The following is a 26,808-nucleotide window of genomic DNA, read 5'->3' on the forward strand; positions in this document are numbered from 1 at the left end:
TCACCGGGATGCAGAGCAAGAGTTCAGTAGGGTGACAGCTGCAGGAAAGAAGCTTCCTCTGAACCTGCTGGTCCGGGTGTGGAGAGACCTGAGACGCCTCCTTGATGGGAGTGGGGTGAACAGGCTGTGGTTGGGGTGAGAACAGTCTTTGATGATGCTACGCGCCTTACACAAGCATCGCTTGCCCTGGATGGTCTCGATGGAGGGGAGTGAGGAACCGTTGATGCGTTGGGCAGTTTTCACCACCCTCTGCAGTGCTTTCCGGTCAAGGGCAGAGCAGTTGCCATACCAAACTGTGACACAGTTGGTGAGGATGCTCTCGATGGTGCAACGGTAGAAGTTCACCAGGATCTGAGGAGACAGGTGGACCTTCTTGAGTCTCCTCAGAAAGAAGAGACACTGGTGAGCCTTCTTGATCAGGGTAGAGGTGTTGAGGGTCCAAGAGAGGTCCTCAGAGATGTGGACACCCAGAAACCTGAAGCTGGTGACACGCTCCACCTCAGTCCCGTTGATGAGAATTGGGGTGTGTGTGCCAGCTTTAGACTTCTTGAAGTCCACAATGAGCTCTTTGGTCTTCTTGGTGTTGAGAGCCAGGTTGTTGTAAGTGCACCACAAGGATAGGTGCTGGACCTCCTCCCTGTAGGCCGTCTCATCGTTGTTGCTGATGAGACCAATCACCGTAGTGTCGTCTGCAAACTTGACAATGGTGTTGGAGCCATGAACAGGTGTGCAATCGTAGGTGAAAGGGAAGTAAAGGAGAGGGCTCAGCACACATCCCTGTGGTAAGCCAGTGTTCAGGGTGTTGGTTGAGGAGGTGTGATTATCTAACCTAACAGACTGAGGTCTGTTGGTTAGGAAGTCCAGAATCCAGAGGGATGGTATTGATGCCCAGTTCACTGAGTTTGGTGATCAGTTTGGAGGGGATGATGGTGTTGAATGCTTAAATAAAGTCAATGAACAGCATTCTCACATAAGTGTTGCTATTGTCAAGGTGGGACAAGGCAAAGTGAAGTGCCGTAGAGATGGCATCCTCTGTGCTCCTGACGGTAGGCGAATTGGAAGGGGAGGTGGTAAGCAGGTCTTCACATCACCACAATCACATCTGACCCTGACAACATATTCTGTCTCTGACTGAAGCTCTGATATGATCGCCTTTTCAGCTCCTGCCATCATTTCGTTCCATTGGAGATCTTCCTCTTTCATCCCGTTGTCTGTTTTGGCGTACTCCACGATGTAGCTCAAAATGTGGACATCTTGTCCAAGCCCAGCAGGTTTCTCCCAGCTAACAGCTAAGCAGGTCTTGAGATGGGCCAGGACCAGCCTCTTGAAGCACTTCATTATGATGGGGGTGAGTGCAACTGGACGGAAGTCATTAAGACTTGTTGCAGTGGAGTGTTTTGGCACTGGCACGATGGAGGTGGTTTTAAAGCACGCGGGGACAGCTGCCTGGGCTAGTGACAGATTAAATATGTCAGTCCAAACCTCAGTCAGCTGCACAGCACAGGCCCAGAGTACGCGTCTGGGGATACCATCAGGACCAGCAGCCTTGCATGCATTAATCCTGCTCAGTGCCACACACACGTCGGTGGTGGAGAGTGTGAGGGGCTGGTGATCTGCAGAGACCACAGACTTGATGGCCACCTCTTTGTTGTCCCTATTGAAGCGGCCAATTTTAGTTTGTTTGTGCAAAAAAAAGTTTTTATCTTGGGCACATTTACAACATTGGTCAACGTCATTAAAGTCTCAGTCTCTCAGTATCAAGACTGTCCTGTTTGTTCTTTAAAATGTGTGTTAGAAAGGATCTCCGCTTTGTCTTGGTGGTAATCTGTTTTGGTCTTCTTATTAAATATTTATCATCACACATGTTAATCTGTGTTTCTCTTCTTGGTAAAAAGCACATGCAAATTACTGCTGCAGCACTACATTTGTGTAAAAGAAACTTGGTTCTTCATATCAGACACATTTATGATTGAACTTTTCTTGGTAAAAGTAATTCAAGTTTCAATCTCTTAGTATTAAGACTCTCTGTCCTGTTTTTATTATCTGTCTCAGAATAGATCTCCTCTTTGTCTTGGTGGTAATCTGTTTCGGTCTTGTTATGGTCTGGATTTTATAATTGAAACAACTTCCAGAGGCATGAAATAAATCCTTGATGTTGTCTTTGTATGTCTCTCAAGGACTTTGTATGAATATCAGGTACTCAACTCGTTGCCTGGGGTGGCTTGGCTTCAGATTTCTCTTCCTCGATAAGCATGTCAATGTACGCTGCAGTGGAGAGAGGATCTGGCTTTAGTGTTTTCGCTTTAAGTTTGTTTAAACACTCAGTGGATCTCTCTATCAGTGTGTACACCTCAGCCTTAACACGTGTACATTCATCCCACAGTTCGTCAATCAATACCTTAACAGGTGTCTTTGTGGCTTTTTGGTACTTCTTTTTCAGCTCTATTATTGTTATTTTTTCCTTTACCTCCCAATACTCCCACCTGTACTTGTAAGATCCAGAAATAAATACTTTAACAGGCTTCCTTACAGTGAATTCAAACACAAAGTTTTCATTTCTGCTGCTCTCTGCCTTATGTTTTCTAAGTATTCCAATTGTCCCTCTGATCTCCTCAAGCTTGGCTAGCCCACTTTTAACCTGCTTCTGCAAATCTTCATGTGACTTCTCAAGCTGCTTTCTTTCTCTGAGGATGTCTTTCGTCATTGTCAAGCTTTTGGTGTCTATGACATTTAAAGCAACAAAGAACCTCTGCATGCCTTTTGTTCCCATGTTCCAAAACATCTGATCAAATCCTCCATCATCATCATCATGCTCACTCATGCTGTCTGCTGCAGATGATTTGTTGTCTGCAAACAACATTGAATTATTAAATTTGAAGTGAACTGGTAGCCCGTCTTTTGTTTTAGGACATGGGACACCTGAAGCAGTGATTGCCTTTAGAACTGGTGGTTGCTGGCCGTCTGCAGATGTCACCAGAACCCGGATATTTTCTGCCACATCTTTGCCAAAGATTGAGAGCAGATAATCAAACAAACATTTCTGTGATGGTGTGAGTTGTGTTAAAGTAGCTTGAGCTACGAAACACACAGCATCAATTTCACTGAAACACTCAGCAGAGAAGAGATTGCGCAGATGTTCAATGATCTCCTCGTCTCTTTCTATGTCTCCTGTATCTCCAAAGCCTGGAGTGTCAACAATGGTCAGTGAGTAGTTGATTTTAAAACCATCCTGGTGGTTGATTTTGTACACAGTGACTTCAGAGGTCTGACTTTCAGCTTGTGATCTGAACTGATCCTCATCAAGTAATTTGAATCTGAAGTTGTCCTTCCACTTTACACCAACTATGTAGTTGATCATTGCATTGATCAGAGTGGACTTTCCTGATCTGGTCACCCCGAAAAGCATTATAGTGTGATTCTGCCTTGTGCTTTCGTTGCCAAAACTGAATCTTCGGCATCCACTGATGTTCATATCTTCTTCTGTCAGAGTCAGTTTGTAAACTGATGGTGATTCAGAATTCATCCTTTTGCTTGTACTTCTGAGGGATTCTGTTAGCTTTGTTGTGCGGACGTTAACAGTGATGCTTTCTTTGCTTCTGCCAGCTTCACCACAATCACATTTGACCCTGACAACATATTCTGTGTCTGACTGAAGCTCTGATATGATCGCCTTTTCAGCTCCTGCCATCATTTCGTTCCATTGGAGTTCTTCCTCTTTCATCCCGTTGTCTGTTTTGGCGTACTCCACGATGTAGCTCAAAATGTGGACATCTTGTCCAAGCTCAGCAGGTTTCTCCCAGCTAACTGATATCTCTCTTGAGTTTGCTTCAACTCGAGGTTTTCCAGGAGGGCTGCAAGGTAACGTTTTAGTGGAACCACTAAATTTGGCTGGCCCAACACCTACTGAGGTCACTGCTCTGCATCTGAACATATACTCTGTGTTAGGACTCAGATTGCTCACTGTGACTTCTTCAGCTTTTGATGCTTTCTTCTGTTTCCATTCATCCTCTCCACTGACACAGTACTCAACAGAGTAGGAGGTGATGTCCTCTGCTCCAAATCTGGGTGGAGAAACCTTCAGAGTCACACTGTTGAGGTTAATATCACTTATTGTCACTGTTTCAGGCTTTGAAGGCGGCTCAAAGTTCTCATTGACAGAAAAGCCTTCTTTATAAAGGTAGATGCTTGAACCTTTCTGTGTCTCATTTGTTGAACCCGCTGTCAGGAACTTAATGTTCTTGTTCTCCTTGTTGGCCTCTGCAAAGTCACTGAAGAGCTTTGCTTTATGCCTCATTTCTTGTACTACTTCTCTTGAGGCGTACCATTGTTCCTTCTCTACATCATGAGTATGTGCATCCTGAGGGTCGTCTGTTGTTTGATTTAAGTAGTTTGATAAAGCTGAGCGGTACGGTTCATCACGTCCCAATGAGGTGAAGACAAAACACACAGCATGGTCTGCACTGAAACTTTCTGTGTACAGGTCTGTTTGAGATGGAATGATCTTGGTGTTTTTCATCATGTTGGTGAAAGACATCAATGTGTCAATTTCTCTCTTTTTACAGTCCATCCACTCGTTCAGGTTTTTGCTGTTGAAAGGAGAAGAATGTCTCTTCTTCAGGATCTCTGCGAGCCCAGCCTCCTCTTCTCCTCCTCCTCGGATTGACGGAAGTTTCTTTGCCAAGGTTTGTTGGAAGCCCAGCTTGAACTCAGAGGACAGTTTTTTAAAACTTTTAATCTTTTTGCCAATCTGTGGGAACTGCTGTGCAATGGTGGTCTTCAGTGCATCATTGCACCTCAATTCTAGCTCAGTGAAGTCCTCTAGGACACTCTGTGATTCTTGAACTAATCTTATACTTATCTGACGGACAAGTTTAGCAGCAGAAGAATCTAAACTTGTCAATGGCAACAGCCAGACCTTCATTGGTACGGCGTTTTCTCCGTTGGCTCCCAACAATTTTGGCAGGCTTTGGTAGACTTCTACAGCATCCTGAAAGGATGTAGGAGATTTCTGAATTGAAAAGTCTCCAAAGAATTTGCAGGAGAATTTGTCAACCTTTTCTCTGTCCTTGTCTTCCATTTTCAGGGAACCTTCACCCTCTATGGCATAGCTGGGAATCTTCTTGATCATCACCTTCAAGTTGCCCTGAATGTCTTGATGATCTTCGTTTTCGGACACCTCACGGTCAAAGACAAAGAAGGCTTGTGCCCCATAAAGAATAGCTGTGACTACATGTGTTGCTAATCCTTTATCAAAGACATATGGATGCTTCACATTGTCTCTTCCAAGATGATCCATCGACAGTTCTTTGACCTTTGTGGTAGCTTTGTAGTTCAGTGTTACTCTGGCTTGATTTTTGGAAGTCTTACTGTCATTCAGGTATTTGGCCGATCCTCCAACCTCTACCAGTCCACTTAAAAAACTTGCCTTAAGTGATGCTTCAACATTTAGTGCTGAAGATTTATCTGCAATTGATTCAGATGCAACTATCTCAAAATCATTATAGTTCTGCGGTCTTTCTCCAATATGATTAATCAGGTCAGCACGGTCCCACAATGTCATTCCTGCAAAAGAAAAAAACAAAAATTAAGTTAAACTTTCAAAACCAGCCAGACAGGAAAAGGTGTTGTTACGTCCTAAAAGACAGATACAAACTGAATTTATTTAGAAAATTTTAGCACCCTCCTCATTATTCTTCCTGATTAAATTGTTAAAAAAACTCAAATTTAGAATTTTTCAGTCCTCTAAGAGCATGTATGATAACAGCTATGCTGTACATATTGGTTCCTGTATTTATTGTTTATTCATACTAATGTTTATTATATTTATGTTTATGTATGCACTGACCACGAAGGCAAATACCATGTTACTTACTTGGCAATAAATCCCTTTCTGATTCTGATAATAAAGAGAGCCCTTTATGCTTTGTAGGGAAAAGAGGGGGATCCGTTTTTATCTTTTATCATTTGTGTTCTTGAACGCGGCAGTGCGGTGCAGATCGCAGGCAAGTGTGTTGGGGGCATGCCAAATTTGCTGGGCTCACCTGGCGTGGCTGTGGTACATTTGGATACAAGCTTATTTGGTGTTACTTCTTTGGTAGAAAGAAGTTTATAACTGTTCACAGAAAGATCTGTGAGTTCTCCAGAATATCCAGGACATTGTGTCACGATATTCAGACAGGAAACCCTCCTCTTTTTATCCCAATTCCAGAAAAGTAAAATACCTCCCGGTGCAGCAGTGAGTGATCACATTAATTTAATCGAGCTAAACTGATCAAAAGATCTGAGATAAAACGTTGTTGAATATGACTACAATGAAAGTTTGGTTGTGAAGCGTTAAGAATCCTTACCAGGGACGATTGAGTCTTGGCGGCAGTCGTACAACATCCCGAGGCCAAAAGGTCGGCCGAGCGCCGCCATCTCCATCGTCCTGCTGGCTCCAGAGTCCATTGCTCAGCCTGGACTGGAAAAAAATGAATAACAGCTTGTTAGTTCACCTGTCTGACTGAAATATTTGGTAATATGTTAAACCACCCTGACATTTTGAGTTTAATTGGTGCAATAGACACAAACATTAATTAAAAGCAAGAAGTTGGCAATTTATACAATAGGATGTTTCATGAAAATGACCATAAACAGATGTATAAAGGAATCAAAATTGATGCAAACTGTCTTCAAAAAAACCCACAAAATAATAATAATTATAATAATTCATTACATTTATATGCAATACACCAAAATATATATTTAAAATGACCATGAAGAGACTACAGATACAAAGAAATCATTATCGCTATCAGCCCACAAGATTTTGTATTGATCTGTCATTTCTCTGTACAGTGAATAGCCTTTTGGTGAGTTCCTGAACTCATCCAGAACCTGGACACTGAGAAGTCTGTTAAAGACTTCATAATGACAGTGAAAGTCCTCTATATTAGTCTATATGGACGATAGCCAATCAAATTATATTTCTTTTTCTTGGATAAAATTCTCATCACAAACTCGACAGCTATTTTAATTCCAGAACTCGCCTCCCTACGTGCACATGTTCCACCAAAACAAGTTTGTTCCCAGGGCTATTTTGACACCATTTGAGACACCATTGCTGCACCCAGCGCTGCCCAAGACGATTGTGATTGGTTTAATGGAACGTGGCTCCCTGTTCAGCAGGGATGGGATTCATCCCAATACACGCGGAAGCCAGATGCTACGTGGAAATTTGCACCACGCCCTGCATACCCAGACCTCTGATTGACTGTTTACATCCCGTAAACACTCCCACAAGCACACTGACCAGACACACTCTCCCAAAGTCAATAATCAGAGATACAGTGCTACACGCCCCTCTGTGCTCCCTTCAGAGCAATCACCCATTCATAATCCCATAACCACCGTGTCTGTCCCCCGACTGAGACCGTTTAAACCAAACGCTAACAAAAGAGGTGCTATACTAAACAACCTAATTGGAATTAAAACAACCACTGCAACGATAGAACAGAATAGGAAAATCAAATGTGGACTATTAAATATTAGATCTCTGTCATCGAAAGCATTATTGGTAAACGAATTGATATCAGATAACCACATTGATTTATTCTGCCTCACCGAAACCTGGCTGGACGAATATGTTAGTTTATACGAAGCCACTCCTCCCAGTCATAATAATACCCAAATTCCACGAGGCTCAGGCCGAGGAGGGGGAGTTGCAGCCATATTTGACTCGAGCCTGTTAATTAATCCTAAACCTAAACTAAATTATAACTCGTTTGAAAGCCTTGTTCTTAATCTTCAACACCCAACATGGAAAACAGTACAGCCTATTATATTTGTTGTTGTTTACCGAGCACCAGGTCCATATTCTGAGTTTTTATCTGAATTCTCAGAGTTTTTATCATGCGTAGTCCTTCAATCAGACAAAGTACTTATTGTAGGTGATTTTAATATCCATGTGGACGTTGACAGCAATAGCCTTAGTACTGCTTTCAATTCACTGCTAGATTCTATTGGTTTCAGTCAGAGGGTGCATAAGGCCACGCACTGTTTTAACCACACCCTCGACCTTGTGCTAGAATATGGCATCAAAATTGACGATTTAATAGTATTTCCGCAGAATCCTTTATTATCAGACCATTTTTTATCTATTCACTATACGAAATTAAATAAAAGTTTCTACACTAGATGCTTATCTGACAGCGCTATAGCTAAATTTAAGGAAGATATTCCAAAAGCACTTAACTCAATGTCATGCCTTAATATAACAGAGGACTGTTATGTTAACTCTAGTCCCTCCCAACTTGATAACTTTGTAGACGCTGCTACGGCCTGCCTACGGACTACTTTAGACTTGGTTGCTCCTATCAAAAAGAAGATGATAAAGGAAAGGAAACTAGCACCTTGGTATAACTCCCAAACTCGCAAATTAAAACAAATCTCACGAAAACTTGAAAGTAAATGGCGTTCCACCAAACTGGAAGAATCTCGTGTGGATTGGCAAGATAGTCTAAAAAATTATAGGAGGGCCCTCAGAAATGCCAGATCAGACTATTACTCAACACTAATAGAAGAAAATAAGAACAACCCAAGGTTTCTTTTCAGCACTGTAGCCAGGCTGACAGATAGTCACAGCTCTGTTGAGCCATCTATTCCTATAGCTCTGAGCAGTGATGACTTCATGACCTTTTTTAATGATAAAATTATAACAATTAGAGAAAAAATTCATCACCTTCTGCCCACAGCTTCTAACGGCTCACCATTGGGCGCAGGAGGGCTAGAGAGAACGATAAGACCTGATACTTATTTAGACGGCTTTTATCCTTTAGACCTCCAACAATTAATGTTAAGGGTCTCTTCAGCTAAGCCAACTACCTGTCTCTTAGACCCCATTCCAACGAGGCTACTTAAAGAAGCACTACCCGTGGTCAATACCACATTACTAGATACGATCAATATGTCCTTATTAACGGGTCACGTACCGCAGTCTTTTAAAGTAGCTGTGATAAAACCTATTCTGAAAAAACCCACCCTCGACCCTGAGGTCTTAGCCAACTATAGACCTATATCTAACCTCCCGTTTCTCTCCAAAATCCTTGAGAAGGTAGTCGCTAATCAATTGTGTGACTTTCTGCATAGAAATAGTCTATTTGAAGACTTTCAGTCAGGATTTAGAAAGCATCATAGCACAGAGACGGCACTGGTGAAAATCACTAACGACCTTCTAACTGCTGCTGACAAAGGACTTGTCTCCATACTTGTCTTATTAGATCTTAGTGCTGCATTCGACACTATTGACCATACCATCCTCTTACAGAGACTGGAACATTTAGTTGGCATTAAAGGAATCGCACTAAGCTGGTTTAAGTCCTATTTTTCTGAGCGATCCCAATTTGTTAATATTAACGATAAACCATCCAAATACGCGAAAGTTAGCCATGGCGTTCCTCAAGGCTCAGTGCTTGGACCAATTCTATTCTCTTTATATATGCTTCCTCTAGGCAATATTATTAGGAAACACTCAATTAACTTTCACTGTTACGCAGACGACACCCAATTATATCTGTCAATCAAGCCAGACGAAAGCGGTCAGTTAGCTAAACTTCAAGCGTGCATTAAAGATATAAAATCCTGGATGACCCACAATTTTCTGATGTTAAACTCAAACAAAACGGAAGTTATTGTGCTGGGACCCAAGCACCACCGAACTTCATTATCTAAATATATAGCTACCCTAGATGGTATTGCCCTGGCCTCCAGCACTACTGTCAGAAATCTAGGAATCATTTTTGACCAGGATCTATCCTTTAACGCCCACTTAAAACAAACCTCAAGAACAGCCTTTTTCCATCTTCGTAACATTGCCAAATTCAGGAACATCCTGTCTCAAAACGATGCTGAAAAACTAGTCCATGCATTCGTAACTTCCCGGCTGGACTACTGTAATTCTTTACTATCAGGCTGCTCAAATAAGTCCCTCAAGACCCTCCAGCTGATCCAGAATTCTGCAGCACGTGTTCTGACAAGAACTAACAAAAGAGATCATATTTCTCCTGTATCAGCTTCTCTGCATTGGCTTCCTGTAAAATCCAGGATTGAATTTAAAATCCTTCTCCTGACCTACAAAGCACTAAATGGTCAAGCACCATCATACATAGAAGAGCTCTTAGTACCTTATTGTCCCACTAGAGCACTGCGCTCCCAGAACTCAGAGCTACTTGTGGTTCCTAGAGTCTCTAAAAGTAGAATGGGAGCCAGAGCCTTCAGCTACCAGGCTCCTCTCCTGTGGAACCAGCTCCCAACTTGGGTTCGGGGGGCTGACACCGTCGCCACATTTAAGAATAAACTGAAAACCATCATCTTTGATAAAGCTTATAGTTAGGGAATGAGGAGTTGCAGCATAGTAGAGTAGAGTAGAGGGAGGCAGGAAGTACAAGCCCGTTCCGGCAGGGGAGAGTACGAGCCCGATCCAGGGCCCCTCTCTTTAGCCTGCCTCTCTTAGTTATGCTATTATAACTCTAGACTGCTGTGGGAAGCTCCTTCCAAGGACACAATGAGCCGCTCCCTCTTCTCTCTTTTCACTTGTCTCCTTTTGTGTGCATCTTAGTCCCAGAAATGCCTGTTACTAACCTAGCTCTGGGGAGTTTTCTCCCCGGAGTCCCTTTGCTTCTTCTTCACCCAGAACATCGCCTTGGAATTGGGTGGCACCTACACCGGGGTCCTGGGTGCAGCTGACGCTATGGACTTACTACACCCTGCTACGCTCTGCGTTTCCCCGCAGTGTCCGACTGCGTCCTGCCGCGTCCAACCGCGTCCACCCAGGCTGCTGTGCCACACTACACCCCGTAACGCCCTGCTGTGCCCTACTATGACATGAACTACTATGACTACCATTGTGATCACTGTTTCACTATCTTTATTATGACTATTATTGCCACCATTCACCACTCCCCCAACTGGTGCCGTCAGACACCGCCTACCAAGAGTCTGGGTCTGTCCGAGGTTTCTTCCTAACAAAAAAGGGAGTTTTTCCTTGCCACTGTCGCAATAGCTACTGCTAATGCTTGCTCTTGAGGCAACCACTGTAATATTTGGGGCTTCGTAAAGTACAGAGTTTGGTCTAGACCTACTCTATCTGTAAAGTGTCTCGAGATAACTCTTGTTATGATTTGATACTATAAATAAAATTGAATTGAATTGAATTGAATTTAAAGGAATGCCAATAAAGAGCATGTCAGAGCATGTTTCTCTCCTATCCAGGAATGCTGTGTGGACTGGCCAGACCTTCCCTTCCCAGTGTTGTGGAGAAAGGTCTGACAATGAAAGACTACCTCTTTATGACATCTTTAACCCTCAACACTCTGAGATCTGCTACAGCCTCTTACATTCCAGAAGAATATAGACATCTGGAGATTCTGCAAAAAAATAAAAGCCTATGCCAAGGTGCTGGAAAGGAGGCTCCAACCGATTGTCTAACCTCGGATTCAGGAGGAACAATGCAGACTCCGTCCTGGCCGTGGTACAGTGGACCTGCTCTTCGCTACTTGAGGGGGTTGGAAATTTGCCAATACAGTCTCATGTGCTTTGTGGACTTGGAGAAGGCTTACAATTAAGTCCCTTGGGTCGTCTTGTGAGAGGTCTTGCAGGAATATGGGGTACCGGGCTGTTAATACGTATCAGGGTTGGTACGTAGATTTCTGTGCCTCATTTCGGTGCCAATTAAATGCCTGCGCTGCACTCAACCTGTTCTCATTCCGAACTCGTAAAATAAGGACGTTTGGACAGTGGCTGTCAGCGCCTGATGCAACGAAAAAGCCGTCTTTCAGCGTGTTTGTGTAACGCACCGGGGAGAGCAGCAGTTAGATAGGATTTAGCGAGTAGTATGTAACGGTGAATTTCCGCGTAAGGAGGTTGGTTGGGGGGGTGAATGGGTCAAACACAGGACTTTCACCCAGGAGAGCTGGGTTCGCGTTCCGCTTGTCAATCTTGCTATTGTCATTTTTTTCTTTCCTCCCACGTGTCACAGAACCGTACGCCCACCCACGACCCTTTCCTTAAACCAACCGTCCCATAGTTCCCGCGTGTCACGAACCGTAAGCCCACCCACGACCTTTTCCTTAACATAACTGTGTCAAAGGGACGGCAATAGACCCGACCAAGCGCGTTTACTTATAGCGCTAAAGGGATGGCAATAGTTCCGACCAAGCGCATTTACTTAAAGGGCTAAAGGGACGGCAATAGTCCCGACCAAGCGCGTTTACTTATAGCGCTAAAGGGACGGCAATAGTTCCGACCAAACGCGTTTACTTATAGCGCTAAGGGGACGGCAATAGTCCCGACCAAGCACGTTTACTTAAAGGGCTAAAGGGACGGCAATAGTTCCAACCAAGCGCGTTTACTTAAAGGGCTAAAGGGACGGCAATAGTTCCGACCAAGCGCGTTTACTTATAGCGCTAAAGGGACGGTAATAGTCCCGACCAAGTGCGTTTACTTAAAGCGCTAAAGGAGACTTTTAGCATCAATAACAACGACGAAGGCACCTGACCAAGCGTCCATATTTTACAAGATGGGAGTGAGAACGTGTTGCTGCACTCTGGTGCTCCGAAATGGACCTTACAGGCAACAGAAGCATCACTGCATGCTAGTGAACAATACACTTGGCAGCAGGCAACGTTAAGCCTAACGTTAGCTAGTAGCTGAGTTAAACACGGTTAAAATGCTGAAAGCTAAACGGTCTAACGTGTGGCGGCTTTTCCCAGGAAAGGATTCCGTCACTGTCACAGTCTGCAGCTAAAGACACAGAGTAGACTAGATGCACTTTGAGACACCATGGACACTGCCAGAGAAACAACACATACAGGACTTAATGTTGCATTCAATTGCACCTTGTGAGCTCATGGTGCATGCAATGTTGTTGTAAATGAGACTGAATTAAGGCATGTCTATCACCTTCTCTCCTAGGGAGTGGTGCCCCGATCTTATTCTCTTTTGAATATTAAACAAATTATTGTTGATAGCCAAAATAAGAGTAAAGGCATTCTATAAATTAAATATTAATTTATTATAATGAATAAATTAACCATCTAAATATGCTAAATCTCCTACTATGCCATAATTACTTTTCTCTTTAGTTCATTTCAGACATTTAAAAAAGTTTGTTAAGTTGATCCGAACACTTGCTTTAAAAAATATTAAGGCCTTTAGTCTGCAGACTACCTCAAGGATCATTCTAATTTATTATAACTTGCATTTTAATTTGTTAGTCATAATTTGTCCATCATTTGTATCAGTCATATTAACTTTGTACTCACCTAGTTAATATCTGAGATCTGGGAACAAGGTTGACATCACTGTAGAGAAACAGACGATCAGACAGGTTAGAAACAAACGTAACAGAAATTACAAAATCCTAATTTTGTTGTTGTTTCCATGTTTTTCAAAACTCATCTCCTTTGTCTCCTTTGTTTCTGTAAAGCAGTGTTATATAAATAAAGTTGACTTGCCATTTAAAAGAACAGTAACCGTTGTAGGGGGCTAACTCATTCTGTTTCTAAGGTCAATGCACAGTGCTGAGCGCCATTTTCTTTTGAACTCGTCAAATAACCACGAGAAAGTTCAATGTTCAAATGTCCCTTCTACTCTCATTTTATTTTCATGGTTAAAACACAAAGAGAATAAGGTTTATACCAAATCATTTAACTGAACATACTTCACACTACTAACCACACTGCAACCTTTGTTTAGATTTTCATCAACAAAAGTTGTTTTATGTGTACATATATCTATTTTCACACAACTTGTCTTTACAAAATATATACTATATTTTTTTATGTTATTTTTGTTGTCCAGTGACAGCTGCTCTCAGGATTAAAACCTGTACAATGCTTCCCTCTGGTGGCTGCTACAACACACTGTCTCAAACACCACCTTCTACTACAACTGGTGCTGCTGCTTGGAGTAGCATGCAGCTGCAGTACCGGAGGTTCCACTTTTAGGACCGCACCCTAGGACCCTAGCTTTTTGAAACTGCGCAAACTACTGAAGTGGGTGACCACATGTTCTCTTAATACATCCATGCATTTATTTATTTTTTAAAGATTATTTTTTGGGGCTTTTCCCTTTATTTATATAGTGACAATGGATAGACATGAAAAGGGGAGATAGATGGGGGACAACACGCAGCAAAGGGCAACAGGTCGGATTCAAACACGCGCCGCTGCAGGACTCAGCCAACATGGGGCGAACGCTCTTACTGGGTGAGCTAGAGGCAGGCCAAAACCCATCCATGCATTTCTACCATGGATGTAACATTATATATGTATAATATTTCTGTCCATTAATAAACCTTTCAAACTAAGAATCTGGACAAAAGTAGTATTTGGGTTGAAGAAACCTTTAAAACTATAAGTACTCTGACAGAAAAAACAATTCTGGGTGGAATCAACCTTTAAAACAAAATATTAGGGTCCTGGAAATGTGTTCCTGAAAATGCAGTCTCTATTACTGCAGGAAAATAGTATTGTCTGATTCTGCTGCTAGTGGACTCTCCACTTAGCTTAAATACAACAGGGTGTTTCCTCACAGAGAGGAGCTGCTGAGTCATTTTCATTCTTGAGTGCGTCACAATGTGTTAATGCATCTCTCAGTATTCAGTCCCTCACGGCAGCACTTTGGTGGACTGCTTACAGCTGCAACAGTCTGAGCTACTGCTGCTCCTTGTCAGGTTAATGTCACAATGGCAGTAATTTTCTGTTAGATTTCAGTTAATCATCCTCAATTTCCCATTTTAAGTTAGTGTAACATCCTGAAGCAATCTATCAAAACTTCACAGATTTAGGACTATAAGACTGATACCTCAGTTTTTTAGATCTAACATGAACATGTTGTCCTAATAACATTTTATGTGCACTTAAAAAAAAGTCATAATCTGGTTAGACTAAATTTGGGCAGATACTCACCAGCTGTTGGCGCAGATTCTGCTGTTTTGTTGACAAAACCTGATGGATCCTGTGGACTTTTTCTTCAGAGAGAAACACAGAGACTTGTCTCCACTGCAGCACTGGAGTATCTGAGACTATCTTTCACTTTCATCTGATTAAATGGGAAATGTGACGTAGAAGCTCTTCCCTTTCAGTGTTGCTCCACCTCTCAGTATACAGGCACATGCCCGTTATAGTAAGCAAAGTGTATTCATATAGCACCTTTCACAGACACCAGCCACAAAGGGCTCCAGTCAAAGAAATAAAATCAAATACAGTCAAGTAAAGAGAGCAAAGATAAAACACCAGACAAAAATATACAAGGAGAACAAAACAGCAGATAAAATAATGATAGTATGGACGAAAATGACCTTAACAATCTTCTTTCGCTCTCTCTCTTCTTTAACCTTATAATACTTGTTCCTACTTCCTTACTTTCTTCACCCCCCAAATCAAAAATGAGCCAGAGTTCAAGGTATATTTGACCCTGTGTGTTGTCATCGTACCACACAGGGTTGCCTTTCGTGGGCCATACACAAACCATGCCAGTTTGTAATGTTTCCAGTCACCCAAAAGCTCAACTCGAGACAGCACATTAAGAGCAAGTCCAAAATCTTTAATCCCATTAACAATCAAAAGATCAGAACCAGGTTGGCAAACAGAGAATGCAAACCTAACCAGCCAAGGAGCAGGTGGTGGACCTGGCAGGAAAGGGGTTATCAGAATCAGGAGTCCAAAGAATCAGGTGCGGACCAAGTCCGGTGTGTCTCTTTCTAACATGTTGCACCCAACAGTAGATTGTCCGTGTCAGACGCGTTCTCACTTACTGAATATACTCGGCTTGGTTTAGGCGAGGGGTGGTAGAGCCGGGGTAGAGCGTGCAGGAGGCAGGACATGACGTGGACTACACCACGTTCTCCAAGCCGGTTCCTAATTTAGTGGCAAACAAAGAGTCTCTGGACGCGTCCTGAACTTGTCTAACGATTTCCTAAATGTCATTGTCTCTTCAGTTAGACATTTTTGTTGCCGTCTGTGTATCTCACTGCTTCTTCTTCACCCTCAGATGTGTGATTACTTCCAGTTTGGGGCCGACAGCATGATAGGAATACGTCCACTCTCTTGTTGTAAATTCCCACACTTTGGGATCAATCGGACATTACACAGTCCCTCCAGGATTTCGCGATGCCACGATCGCGCTAATTCACGCAAATTCAACAATCACCGCGACTTTGGTGCGACTCGCAAATTTGACCAATGACCGGAGTTTTCCGTGACTTCAACCAATCCCAGCAGTCCCACGTGCCTTGGGCACCAAGCGGGAGTGAGAACAGGTTGACGTCACACATACGTCACCAAATTCATTTCCTTGTAAGACGAGACGTGTGTAACTCAAACATCTCACATTTACCAACAAAACGTACAGCGAAAGACCGTGCAAAACATTTCAGACCGTCCTACCATATGACTTCTCAAGCTGCTTTCTTTCTCTGAGGATGTTTTTCGTCATTGTCAAGCTTTTGGTGTCTATGACATTTAAAGCAACAAAGAACCTCTTCATGCCTTTTGTTCCCATGTTCCAACACATCTGATCAAATCCTCCATCATCATTATCATGCTCACTCATGCTGTCTGCTGCAGATGATTTGTTTGCAAACAACACTGAATTATTGAATTTGAAGTGAACTGGCAGCCCGTCTTTTGTTTTAGGACATGGGACACCTGAAGCATTGATTGCCTTTAGAACTGGTGGTTGCTGGCTGTCTGCAGATGTCACCAGAACCCGGATGTTTTCTGCCACATCTTTGCCAAAGATTGAGAGCAGATAGTCAAACAAACATTTCTGTGATGGTGTGAGTTGTGCTAAAGCAGATTGAGCTACAAAACACACAGCATCAATTTCACTGAAACACTCAGCAGAGAAGAGATTACGCAGATGTTCAATGATCTCCTCGTCTCTTTCTATGCCTCCTGTATCTCCAAAGCCTGGAGTGTCAACAATGGTCAGTGAGTAGTTGATTTTAAAACCATCTTGGTGGTTGATTTTGTACACAGTGACTTCAGAGGTCTGACTTTCAGCTTGTGATCTGGACTGATCCTCATCAAGTAATTTGAATCTGAAATTGTCTTTCCCCTCTACACCAACTATGTAGTTGATCATTGCATTGATCAGAGTGGACTTTCCTGATCTGGTCACCCCAAAAAGCATTATAGTGCGATTCTTCCTTGTGCTTTCTTTGCCAAAACTGAATCTTCGGCATCCACTGATGTTCATATCTTCTTCTGTCAGAGTCAGTTTGTAAACTGATGGTGAATCAGAATTCATCCTTTCGCTTGTACTTCTGAGGGATTCTGTTAGTGTAAACTTTGTTGTGCGGACGTTAACAGCGATGCTTTCTTTGCTTCTGCCAGCTTCACCCCAATCACATCTGACCCTGACAACATATTCTGTCTCTGACTGAAGCTCTGATATGATCGCCTTTTCAGTTCCTACCATCATTTCGTTCCATTGGAGGTCTTCCTCTTTCATCACGTTGTCTGTTTTGGCGTACTCCACGATGTAGCTCAAAATGTGGACATCTTGTCCAAGCTCAGCAGGTTTCTCCCAGCTAACTGATATCTCTCTTGAGTTTGGTTCAACTCGAGGTTTTCCAGGAGGGCTACAAGGTAAAGTTTTAATGGAACCACTGACTTCATTGGCTGGCCCAACACCTACTGAGGTCAAAGCTCTGCATCTGAACATATACTCTGTGTTAGGACTCAGATCGCTCACTGTAACTTCTTCAGCTTTTGATGCTGTCTTCTGTTTCCATCCATCCTCTCCACTGACACAGTACTCAACAGAGTAGGAGGTGATGTCCTCTGCTCCAAATCTGGGTGGAGAAACCTTCAGAGTCACACTGTTGTGGTTAATATCACTTACTGTCACTGTTTCAGGCATTTGTTGAACCCACTGTCAGGAACTTAATCTTCTTGTTCTCCTTGTTGGCCTCTGCAAAGTCACTGAAGAGCTTTGCCTTATGCATCACTTCTGCTACTTCTCTTGAGGCGTACCATTGATCCTTCTCTACATCTTGAGTATGTGCATCCTGAGGGTTGTCTGGTGTTTGTTTTAAGTAGTTTGATAAAGCTGAGAGGTACGGTTCATCACGTCCCAATGAGTTGAAGACAAAACACACAGCATGGTCTGCACTGAAACTTTCTGTGTACAGGTCTGTTTGAGATGGAACGATCTTGGTGTTTTTCATCATGTTGGTGAAAGACATCAATGTGTCAATTTCTCTCTCTTTACAGTCCATCCACTCATTCAGGTTTTTGCTGTTGAAAGGAGAAGAATGTCTCTTCTTCAGGATCTCTGCGAGCCCATCCTCCTCTTCGCCTCCTCCTCGGATTGATGGAAGCTTGTTTGCCAAGGTTTGTTGGAAGCCCAGCTTGAACTCAAAGCACATTTCTTTAACTTGTTTAATCTTGTCGCCAATCTGTGGGAACTGCTGTGCAATGGTGGTTCTCAGTGCATCATTGTACCTTATTTCCAGCTCACTGAAGTCCTCCAGGACTCTCTGTGATTCTTGAACTAACCTTGCACTTATCTGATGGACAAGTTTAGCAGCAGAAGAATCTATAATTGTCAATGGCAAAAGCCAGACCTTCATTGGTACGACGTTTTCTCCGTTGGCTCCCAACAATTTTGGGAGACTTTGGTAGACTTCAACTGCATCCTGAAAGGTTGTAGGAGATTTCTGCAGGGAAAAGTCTCCAAAGAATCTGCAGGAGAATGTGTCAACATGTTCTTTGTGTTTGTCTTCCATTTTCAGGGAACCTTCACCCTCTATTGTAATGCTGGGTATCTTCTTGATTATCACCTTCAACATGCCGTGAATGTCTTGATGATTTTCGTTTTCGGACACATCGCGGTCAAAGACAAAGAAGGCTTGTGCCCCATAAAGAATAGCTGTGACTACATGTGTTGCTAATCCTTTATCAAAGACATATGGATGCTTCACATGGTCTCTTCCAAGATGATCCATCGACAGTTCCTTGACCTTTGTGGTAGCTTTGTACTTCAGAGTTACTCTGGCCTGATTTTTGGAAGTCTTAGTGTCATTCAGATATTTGGCCGATCCTCCAACCTCTACCAGTCCACTAAAAAAACTTGCCTTAAGTGATGCTTCAATATTTAGTGCTGAAGTTTTATCTGCAATTGATTCAGAGGCCACTATCTCAAAATCATTATAGTTCTGCGGTCTTTCTTTAATATGATCTTTCAGGTCATCAAAGTCCCACAATGTCATTCCTGCAAAAGAAAAAACAAAAATTAAGTTCAGCTTTCAGAACCACCAGACAGGAGAAGGTGTTGTTACGTCCTAAAAGACAGATACAAACAGTAATCAAACAGTGTCAGTAATCCTAATGATGTGTATGATGCTATAATGATGAATCAGAATACTTTATTGATCCCCTCAGGGAAATTATGACGATGCTGGAGGATAACAAGCCTTGCAGTATAGACTGCGTCACTGCAGAACATCTAAAGAATGACAGTTATAGGCTCTGCCTTCTGCTGTCCATGTGTTTTACTGGTCTTTTAGTTCATGGTGTCCCACCTGATTGTATTGCATCTGTAGTATCAAGGCTAAGGCTGCTAAGTTAAATAGCATGGATAACTACAGCCCTTTTGCCCTTGCAAGAATTCTTTCCAAAGTGCTGGAAAGAATATTGCTTACAAGTTCAGAAAGGTTTGTTCTCACCACTGATAACCAATTTGAATTAAAAAGAAAACATAGCACTGATATGTGTATTTATGCTTTAAAGGAAATTGTTGCAAAATATAGAAGCCAAAATTCCCCTGTACTTATGTGTTTTATTGATGCATCCAAGTCCTTCGACAGAATTAATCATGAAAAATGATATATAAAATTATTATGTAGAGGTGTCCCAAGGTATATAATTAGTTTTTTGGTATGCCAATCAGACAATGCAGGTTAAATAGGGCAATGCACTGTCAACCCCTTTTCATGTAAACAATGGATGGTTATATGGATGATCTCTCGAGACAATTGAATTGTACAATTGAGTTTAAGACGTTGTATTGGAGACACTGTTGTAAATCATTTAATGTATGCTGATGACCTGGTCATTCAAAGTCCTTATAGTGCTTGGCTCCAGCAATTATTGAGGGTTTGCTCACAGTACGGCATGGATTATTACATTTTCCCAACTTCTTTTATTTAGATTTCAGCCATTAACAATTGGGAAGTGACATAACATAACGAATAAGATAAACACATCACAGAAGAACCGGAACGACACTTCCCCTCAAATCCCCACCAACCCAACACAGGTCCAAAATGGGGACAAACAACACACACTGACATAACACACACCAATAAGGACACCCAACCAAAAAAAGGAGCTCAGTTCTCCAAATCAGGGGATAAGCTGAGGGAATCAACGAGTTCTAGGAAAGGGTAGAGAATAGAGCCTTTCAAAGAAGATCTAAGTTTCTCCAGCTTCAAATTGTCGAGCACCTCTTTAATGCAATGGTCATGTGTAGGGGCTTCCAGTTGAGCAGGATCAGTCTCCGAGCTAGCAGAGTTGTAAATGCCAGGGCCCGCCTCAGCGGAACAGGGAGGCCAGCATCAGGGGTAATGCCAAAAATGGCTGATAAAGGGTTAGGGGGGTTAGGGTTAGGGGGGTTAGGGTTAGGGGGTTAGGGTTAGGGATAAATAAAGAAAATTTCGTCGCTGAAGGCGGTGAGGTTTTGAATGCGCAAACTACTGATGGAAGCCAGATCTCCAAGACACCACCGCCCCTCATTGAGGCCCCCCCTCCTGGTACAAAAGTACTTATTGTTGTAATAACATGTATGAGAGTCAATCTTGGAGGTCAGAGGTCAGGGCCAAGGTGAACTAAGGTTAGGGTAAGAGGTCAGGGGTGGGGTTAGGGGTAAGGGAAAGAAAATGGGTTAAGTTTAGGAGAGGCGAGGGAGGGGTTGAGTTTAGGGGAAGAGGGGAGGAGGGGAGAGACATGGGTTGGGTTTAGGAGTGGGGAGAGGAGGGGAGGGAGAAGGAGGGGAGGGGAGGGTAAAAAAAGGAAAAGGGAAAGTGAAAAAAAGTACGTTCAAATACGTTCATTTCTCCGTCTGAGTTTGACTGTCCAATTGGAATTAGCCTCCAGAATTGTTGCTCTCAAATTGTTCCAATTGTGTTGCACAAAATGCTTAACCAATGGATTGGTTATGTTTTTCCGGTTAGTAATATTATATCTGTGTTGAGTAAGTTAATAGGCTGTTACCGGTCTCGCCTACATATTGCAATGAGCACTTGTGACATCTGATTAAGTAAATGCAATTTTTGGTTTGAACATCCAAGCCTCCCCTGTGTTTTGAAAACTTCCTTGGTAGTTTGGTTTTGAACCGTCCTGTAGTTTCTAAAAAAACTATCCATTTTTTTAGTCTTGGGTGGATTTAAAAGTCTCAATTTGGATCTGACCAAGAGGTCCTGAAGATTTTGGTTCCTGCTGTAAGCTGCAATGAGTCTATAGTCCTTGAGAAAAGTTTTACCTCCTGAGCAGTCAAGGTTATGCTTCAGTTTCCTGACAAACTTAACATTCTGTTCCGAATATTGAAATATAATGGGGAGAATAGAATCCAAGCAAATAGGTCTGACTTCCTCAAATGTTTTGAGGGCTCCCCGCAACATGGTAAATGTGCAGTCTCTATTCAGAAGGGAAGAAAAGAGGATTTTAACAGCCACTTTAAAATCCTCCTGTCTAGTACATATTCTCTTAAAGCCCGTCTGATACGGCCGTTTTAATAAAAAAACCCAGGTAGCGAAATCCGTCCTCTGCCCACTTAAATGACGATAACGAGCATGGAAACTGCTTAGCCAGAGAGTTTATCGCTAGGAGCTCGCTTTTCTGGTAGTTGAGCTTGTAGCCGGAATATGCACCAAACCGTTCCAGAATGTTTACAATTACAGGAAGTGAGATAGCTGGTTTAGAGATGTACAGGAGCAGGTCGTCCGCATACAGTGAGACTTTATGAGTTGTGCCAGATCGTGTGATGCCCTCGAAACCTTCCTCCGAGTGAAGCCAAATGGCCAGAGGTTCGATCGCGATGGCGAACAGGAGCGGGGACAGAGGGCAGCCCTGTCTGGTGCCTCTCCGAAGTGAGAACAAAGGTGACAACGTGTCATTAGTTTGGACTGAGGGGGGAGAGGGGGAGGGACAGAAAAAAAGGAGGAGACACAAACAACACAAGAGACACAAATGACACAACCACACACACACATACAGAGTCCTCTGACCTGAAAACCCCGATAACTACCTGTAACTTGAGTGTCCATTGCACAGCGGCGTGCCATCTACACATCCACATGGCTTCCCAGTGTCCCCAACTCCCAAAAACAGCAGAACAGGTTAACAAAAAGGGTACTTGCGTTGGTACAACAGCTTTGAACAGGAGGGGCACAGTTAAACTCTAAGCAAACAGAAACAGCTGAAAAATGTTGCTACATCACAGCCTCGGCTATGTGAGGTCCACAGCGAATCTGTCCAGGCCAGGCAAAGAGTCCATTCAAATGTACCTGTTGAATGCTAGCCACACCAGCCAGGCCTAGTAGAGTCTTTAAAGTGCGGAATGTAATACACAAACAGCCATAAGAAAAGCTTGTGGTAACATTAGCAAGGAAATGTTTGAGGTAGCCTTATAGCTATGAATCCTGGGGCAGTCTTACCAGTTCAGCACACAGCGAAGCGGGGGATTAGCCTGCATTAGCAAGTTGGATGCAGAGTGGCCGGCAGTCGAGAGCCATCAAGTTACATTAGCCCCTAGTGAGGGAGTGAGGCTAGCAGTAACCAGCTATTTGGGCAGCTTTAGCTTAGCCGCTATGTCGCCAGGCGAGTTCAATCCTCCGTGGGTCCCGAGCTGCGTCGGCGCTGAGAAGAGATGAAATCCTGGGCAGCCTTAGGGAAAGCAAGGCGGTGTTTCAGCCCCTCTCCGGTCTTAATGAAGAGCTTGGCTGGGTAGTGCAGAGCCGGCCTGAGGCCCAGGTTGTAGAGTTTTCTCATCACATCTTGGTATGCGGAACGTTGTTCGACCACTTCGGGAGAGTAATCCTCAAATATGTGAATTGGGGAACCCTTCTAGTTCAGCTTGCCCCGAAGCCTTCAAGCCTCATGCACATCCAACTCCTGGATCTGAAATATGTGGAATCGCATCACGACAGCCCTGGGCTTTCCGCCAGGGCCTGGTTTCGTAGCTAGGGTGCGGTGTGCTCAGTCCAGTTCCGGGGCTGAGTCCAGTGTTTGTTTGCCGAGAACCTCAACTAGGAGCCGAGAGAAAAAAAGCCGTCGGCTGAGCGCCCTCAATGTTCTCGGGGAGGCCCACTATCCTTATGTTATTTCTACGGGATCTCTTTTCCAGATTGATGAGTTTAGCTTGTAGCCTAGCGTTCGCCTCAGATACCGCAGCTAGCTCGGCCTCCACGGTTTTCATGTCTTGACTGGTGTTAGCAAATGTCTCCAGCGATGAGAGACGCTGTTGATGATCCAATAAAGTAGTCTAGAAATTATCTAGCCTTGCATTGAGTTTGGAAAACACTGTGTTGAATTCGGCATGGAAAGACTTGGTCGGCTAGCATAGCTAGCTCGGTAGGGAGTCACCCCTCTTCTGGTCCTCTTTCTTTGACTTGCTGGCCATTCTCTCGTCGTGGCGAGGTGTTGCCGAATATAGTTAAATATAAGTGGTTAGTTGCAGCGCCTTGGCTGGACTGTAAAGAAGATAAGAGATGAGGAGAGTGGGAGCAAGGGACTTACTCGATCATGTCGCCACTGGCCGCCCCGTATTTTATGTTTTTGTTGTGTATTTCATGCTATGGACCTATTGTGAGCCTGAAATAAAGATATATTATCCCAATTACGTAAAAAGTAAAATACCTCCTGGTGCAGTAAGTGATCACATTAAAATAATCTGGATCGCCATAATAAACGAGCTAAACTGATCAAAAGATCTTTGTTAAAAAATGTTATTGAATATCACTACACTGAAAGTTTGGTTGTGAAGCGTTTAGAATCCTTACCTTGGATGAGTGAGTCTTGGCGGCAGTCGTACAACATCCCGAGGCCAAAAGGCCGGCCGAGCGCCGCCACCTCCATCGTCCTGCTGGCTCCAGAGTCCATTGCTCAGCCTGGACTGGACAAAATTGGACAACAGCTTGTTAGTTCACTTCTCTGACTGAAATATTTGTGATATGTTAAACCACACTCACAATTTGACTTTAATTTGGTGCAACATACATAAACATTATTCCAAAGTAAGAAGTGGGCAATTTATACAATAGGATGAGTCATGAAAACGACCACAAATAGACTAGGGCTGCAAAATATGTAATTTTTTTGTCATCATCACGATATCAACTGGCGCAATAAACACATCGTGAATGACTGCGAAATATCAGAAAAAAACAATCAGAGAGTTTTTGTTAGTTAAAGGAAATATCAGTAGAAAACTGCATCAATTTAACCATCATTCTTATTTTAGTGGTGCCTTTTATATTCAATTCAATGTTGAACTTCAACAATCCCAGATAAGCAGATGATGATGGATGGATACCTGTAGTCTGCAGACTACCTCAAGGATCATTCTAATTTATTATAACTTGCATTTTATTTTGTTAGTTTTGTCCATAATTTGTATCAGTCATATTATCTTTGTACTCACCTAGTTAATATCTGAGCTCTGGGAACAAGGTTGACATCACTGTAGAGAAACAGACGATCAGACAGGTTAGAAACAAACGTAACAGAAATTACAAAATCCTATTTTTGTTATGTTTCCATGTTTTTAAAACATATCATATATATATATATATGTATATATGTTATTTTATATTTGATATGGTATTATGCAATTGGGCATTGTGCAATATTTTTACCAAATAATTTAACTGAACATACTGTACTTCACACTACTAACCACACTGCCACCTTTGTTTAGATTTTCATCAACAAAAGTTGTTTTATGTGTACATATATCTATTTTCACATAACTTGTCTTTACAAAATATATACCATATGTTTTTCTACTTATATTTGTTGTCCATTGACAGCTGCTCTCAGGATTAAAACCTGTACAATGCTTCCCTCTGGTGGCCGCTACAACACACTGTCTCAAACACCACCTTCTACTAAAACTGGTGCTGCTGCTTGGAGTAGCATGCAGCTGCAGTACCAGAGGCTGCACTTTTAGGGCCGCAATCCTAGGACCCTAGCTTTCTGCAACTGCGCAAACTACTGAAGTGGGTGACTGCATGTTCTCTTAATACATCCATGGATTTCTACCATGGATGTAACATTATATATGTCTCTTTAACATCCTCCCCTCTGGCAGGCGCTACAGATCCATGCGCACAAAAACAACCAGACATAAGAACAGCTTCCTCCCCGCTGCCATCACTCTACTGAACTGAGGATAAGTGGGGTCATCCCCACTTTGGCCACTCACCCACTTCTCTACACATTACATACTTATCATTCCAATATGCATTTTGCACACTACTTTGCACTATTACTTTTTGCACTTTACATCCCACTCCATGTGTACTTGTCTTGATATTATGTCTTATTTGTATATTTGTATTTTTGTATATTATGTTGATATGTGCCTATATGTATATTGTTGTCTCTATTGTACAGTATGTATCTATATTACTATTTGTCCACTGAATGTTTACTACTACATGTCTATTTGTCTATGTATAGAGAGTTAAGTCAAATTCCTTGTGTATGCAAGTATACTTGGCCTATAAATCTGATTCTGATATAATATTTCTGTCCAGAAATAAACCTTTCAAACTAAGAATCTGGACAAAAGTAGTATTTGGGTTGAAGAAACCTTTAAAACAAAATACTAGGGTCCTGGAAATGCAGTCCTGAAAATGCAGTCTCCGTTACTGCAGGAAAATAGTATTGTCTGATTCTGCTGCTAATGGACTCTCCACTTAGCTTAAATACAACAGGGCGTTTCCTCACAGAGAGGAGCTGCTGAGTCATTTCATCATTCGGAGCCTTTGGTGAGGCTGAACGAACTGAAAGGCCTTAGTCCGCACATCTCGTCATTAATATTATTATTGTATACTTTATTAATCCCTATTGGGGAAATTTTTTACTCTGTTATTTTTATTATATATTATACTGTGTAGGAGCCACATACTGCATGTTGTTTATGGTCTCATTTATATTATTTATTAATTATTATATTGTGCACTTTCGAACACTTTCTGTTGAGAGCCGTACTAACGCACTTATTTCGACTCACAAAGTAACTTTCCATTTGGTAACTGCAGTGCTAGTTGTATTTTACGTATGGAGGAATAAATAATTGCAATACAATCTTGAGTGCATCACAGTGTGTTAATGCATCTCTCAGTATTCAGTCCCTCACGGCAGCACTTTGTTGGACTGATTACAGCTGCAACAGTCTGAGCTATTGCTGCTCCTTGTCAGGTTAATGTCAGAAAGGCAGTATTTTAAGTTAGTGTAACCTCCTGAACTAATCCATCAAAACTTCACAGATTTAGGACTATAAGACTGATACCTCAGTTTTTTAGATCCAACATGAACATGTCCTAATAAAAAATTAAATTATTTACATTTTATGTACACTTAAAACAAATAATATATATATAATATATAATAATATCTGGTTAGACTAAATATGGGCAGACACTCACCAGCTGTTGGTGCAGATTCTGCTGTTTTGTTGACAAAAACCTGATGGATCCTGTGGACTTTTTCTTCAGAGAGAAACACAGAGACTTGTCTCCACTGCAGCACTGCAGTATCT

The 26,808-nt window shown here is 42.4% G+C and overlaps 1 protein-coding gene across 1 annotated transcript; it reads right to left on the reverse strand.

The window, feature by feature from the left end:
• LOC116052744 lies at positions 1-26,808 on the reverse strand. Its single transcript, XM_031303557.2, has 7 exons — positions 26,696-26,808; positions 24,685-24,723; positions 24,044-24,156; positions 17,914-19,257; positions 2,382-4,215; positions 1,108-1,654; positions 1-777 (listed from the first exon to the last, which is right to left on the reverse strand). Exons 3-7 carry the CDS (start codon positions 24,141-24,143, stop codon positions 1-3), a joined length of 4,602 nt encoding a protein of 1,533 aa, XP_031159417.2. The 5' UTR covers positions 24,144-24,156; positions 24,685-24,723; positions 26,696-26,808.

This window comes from Sander lucioperca, chromosome 9, assembly GCF_008315115.2.
Source record: "Sander lucioperca isolate FBNREF2018 chromosome 9, SLUC_FBN_1.2, whole genome shotgun sequence".
Lineage (NCBI taxonomy): Eukaryota > Metazoa > Chordata > Actinopteri > Perciformes > Percidae > Sander > Sander lucioperca.

What these genes read in the sequence shown, in the direction of transcription:
- LOC116052744 (XM_031303557.2), bottom strand. Translation starts at nt 24,143, where the DNA reads ATGGACTCTGGAGCCAGCAGGACGATGGAGGTGGCGGCGCTCGGCCGG. An exon ending in GATTAAGTTCCTGACAGTGG is followed by an intron (nt 4,216 to 17,913) that starts GTTCAACAAATG and finishes TCCTGACAGCGG; the next exon opens with GTTCAACAAATGAGACACAG. An exon ending in AGACAGAATATGTTGTCAGG is followed by an intron (nt 778 to 1,107) that starts GTCAGATGTGAT and finishes GGCTTACCACAG; the next exon opens with GGATGTGTGCTGAGCCCTCT.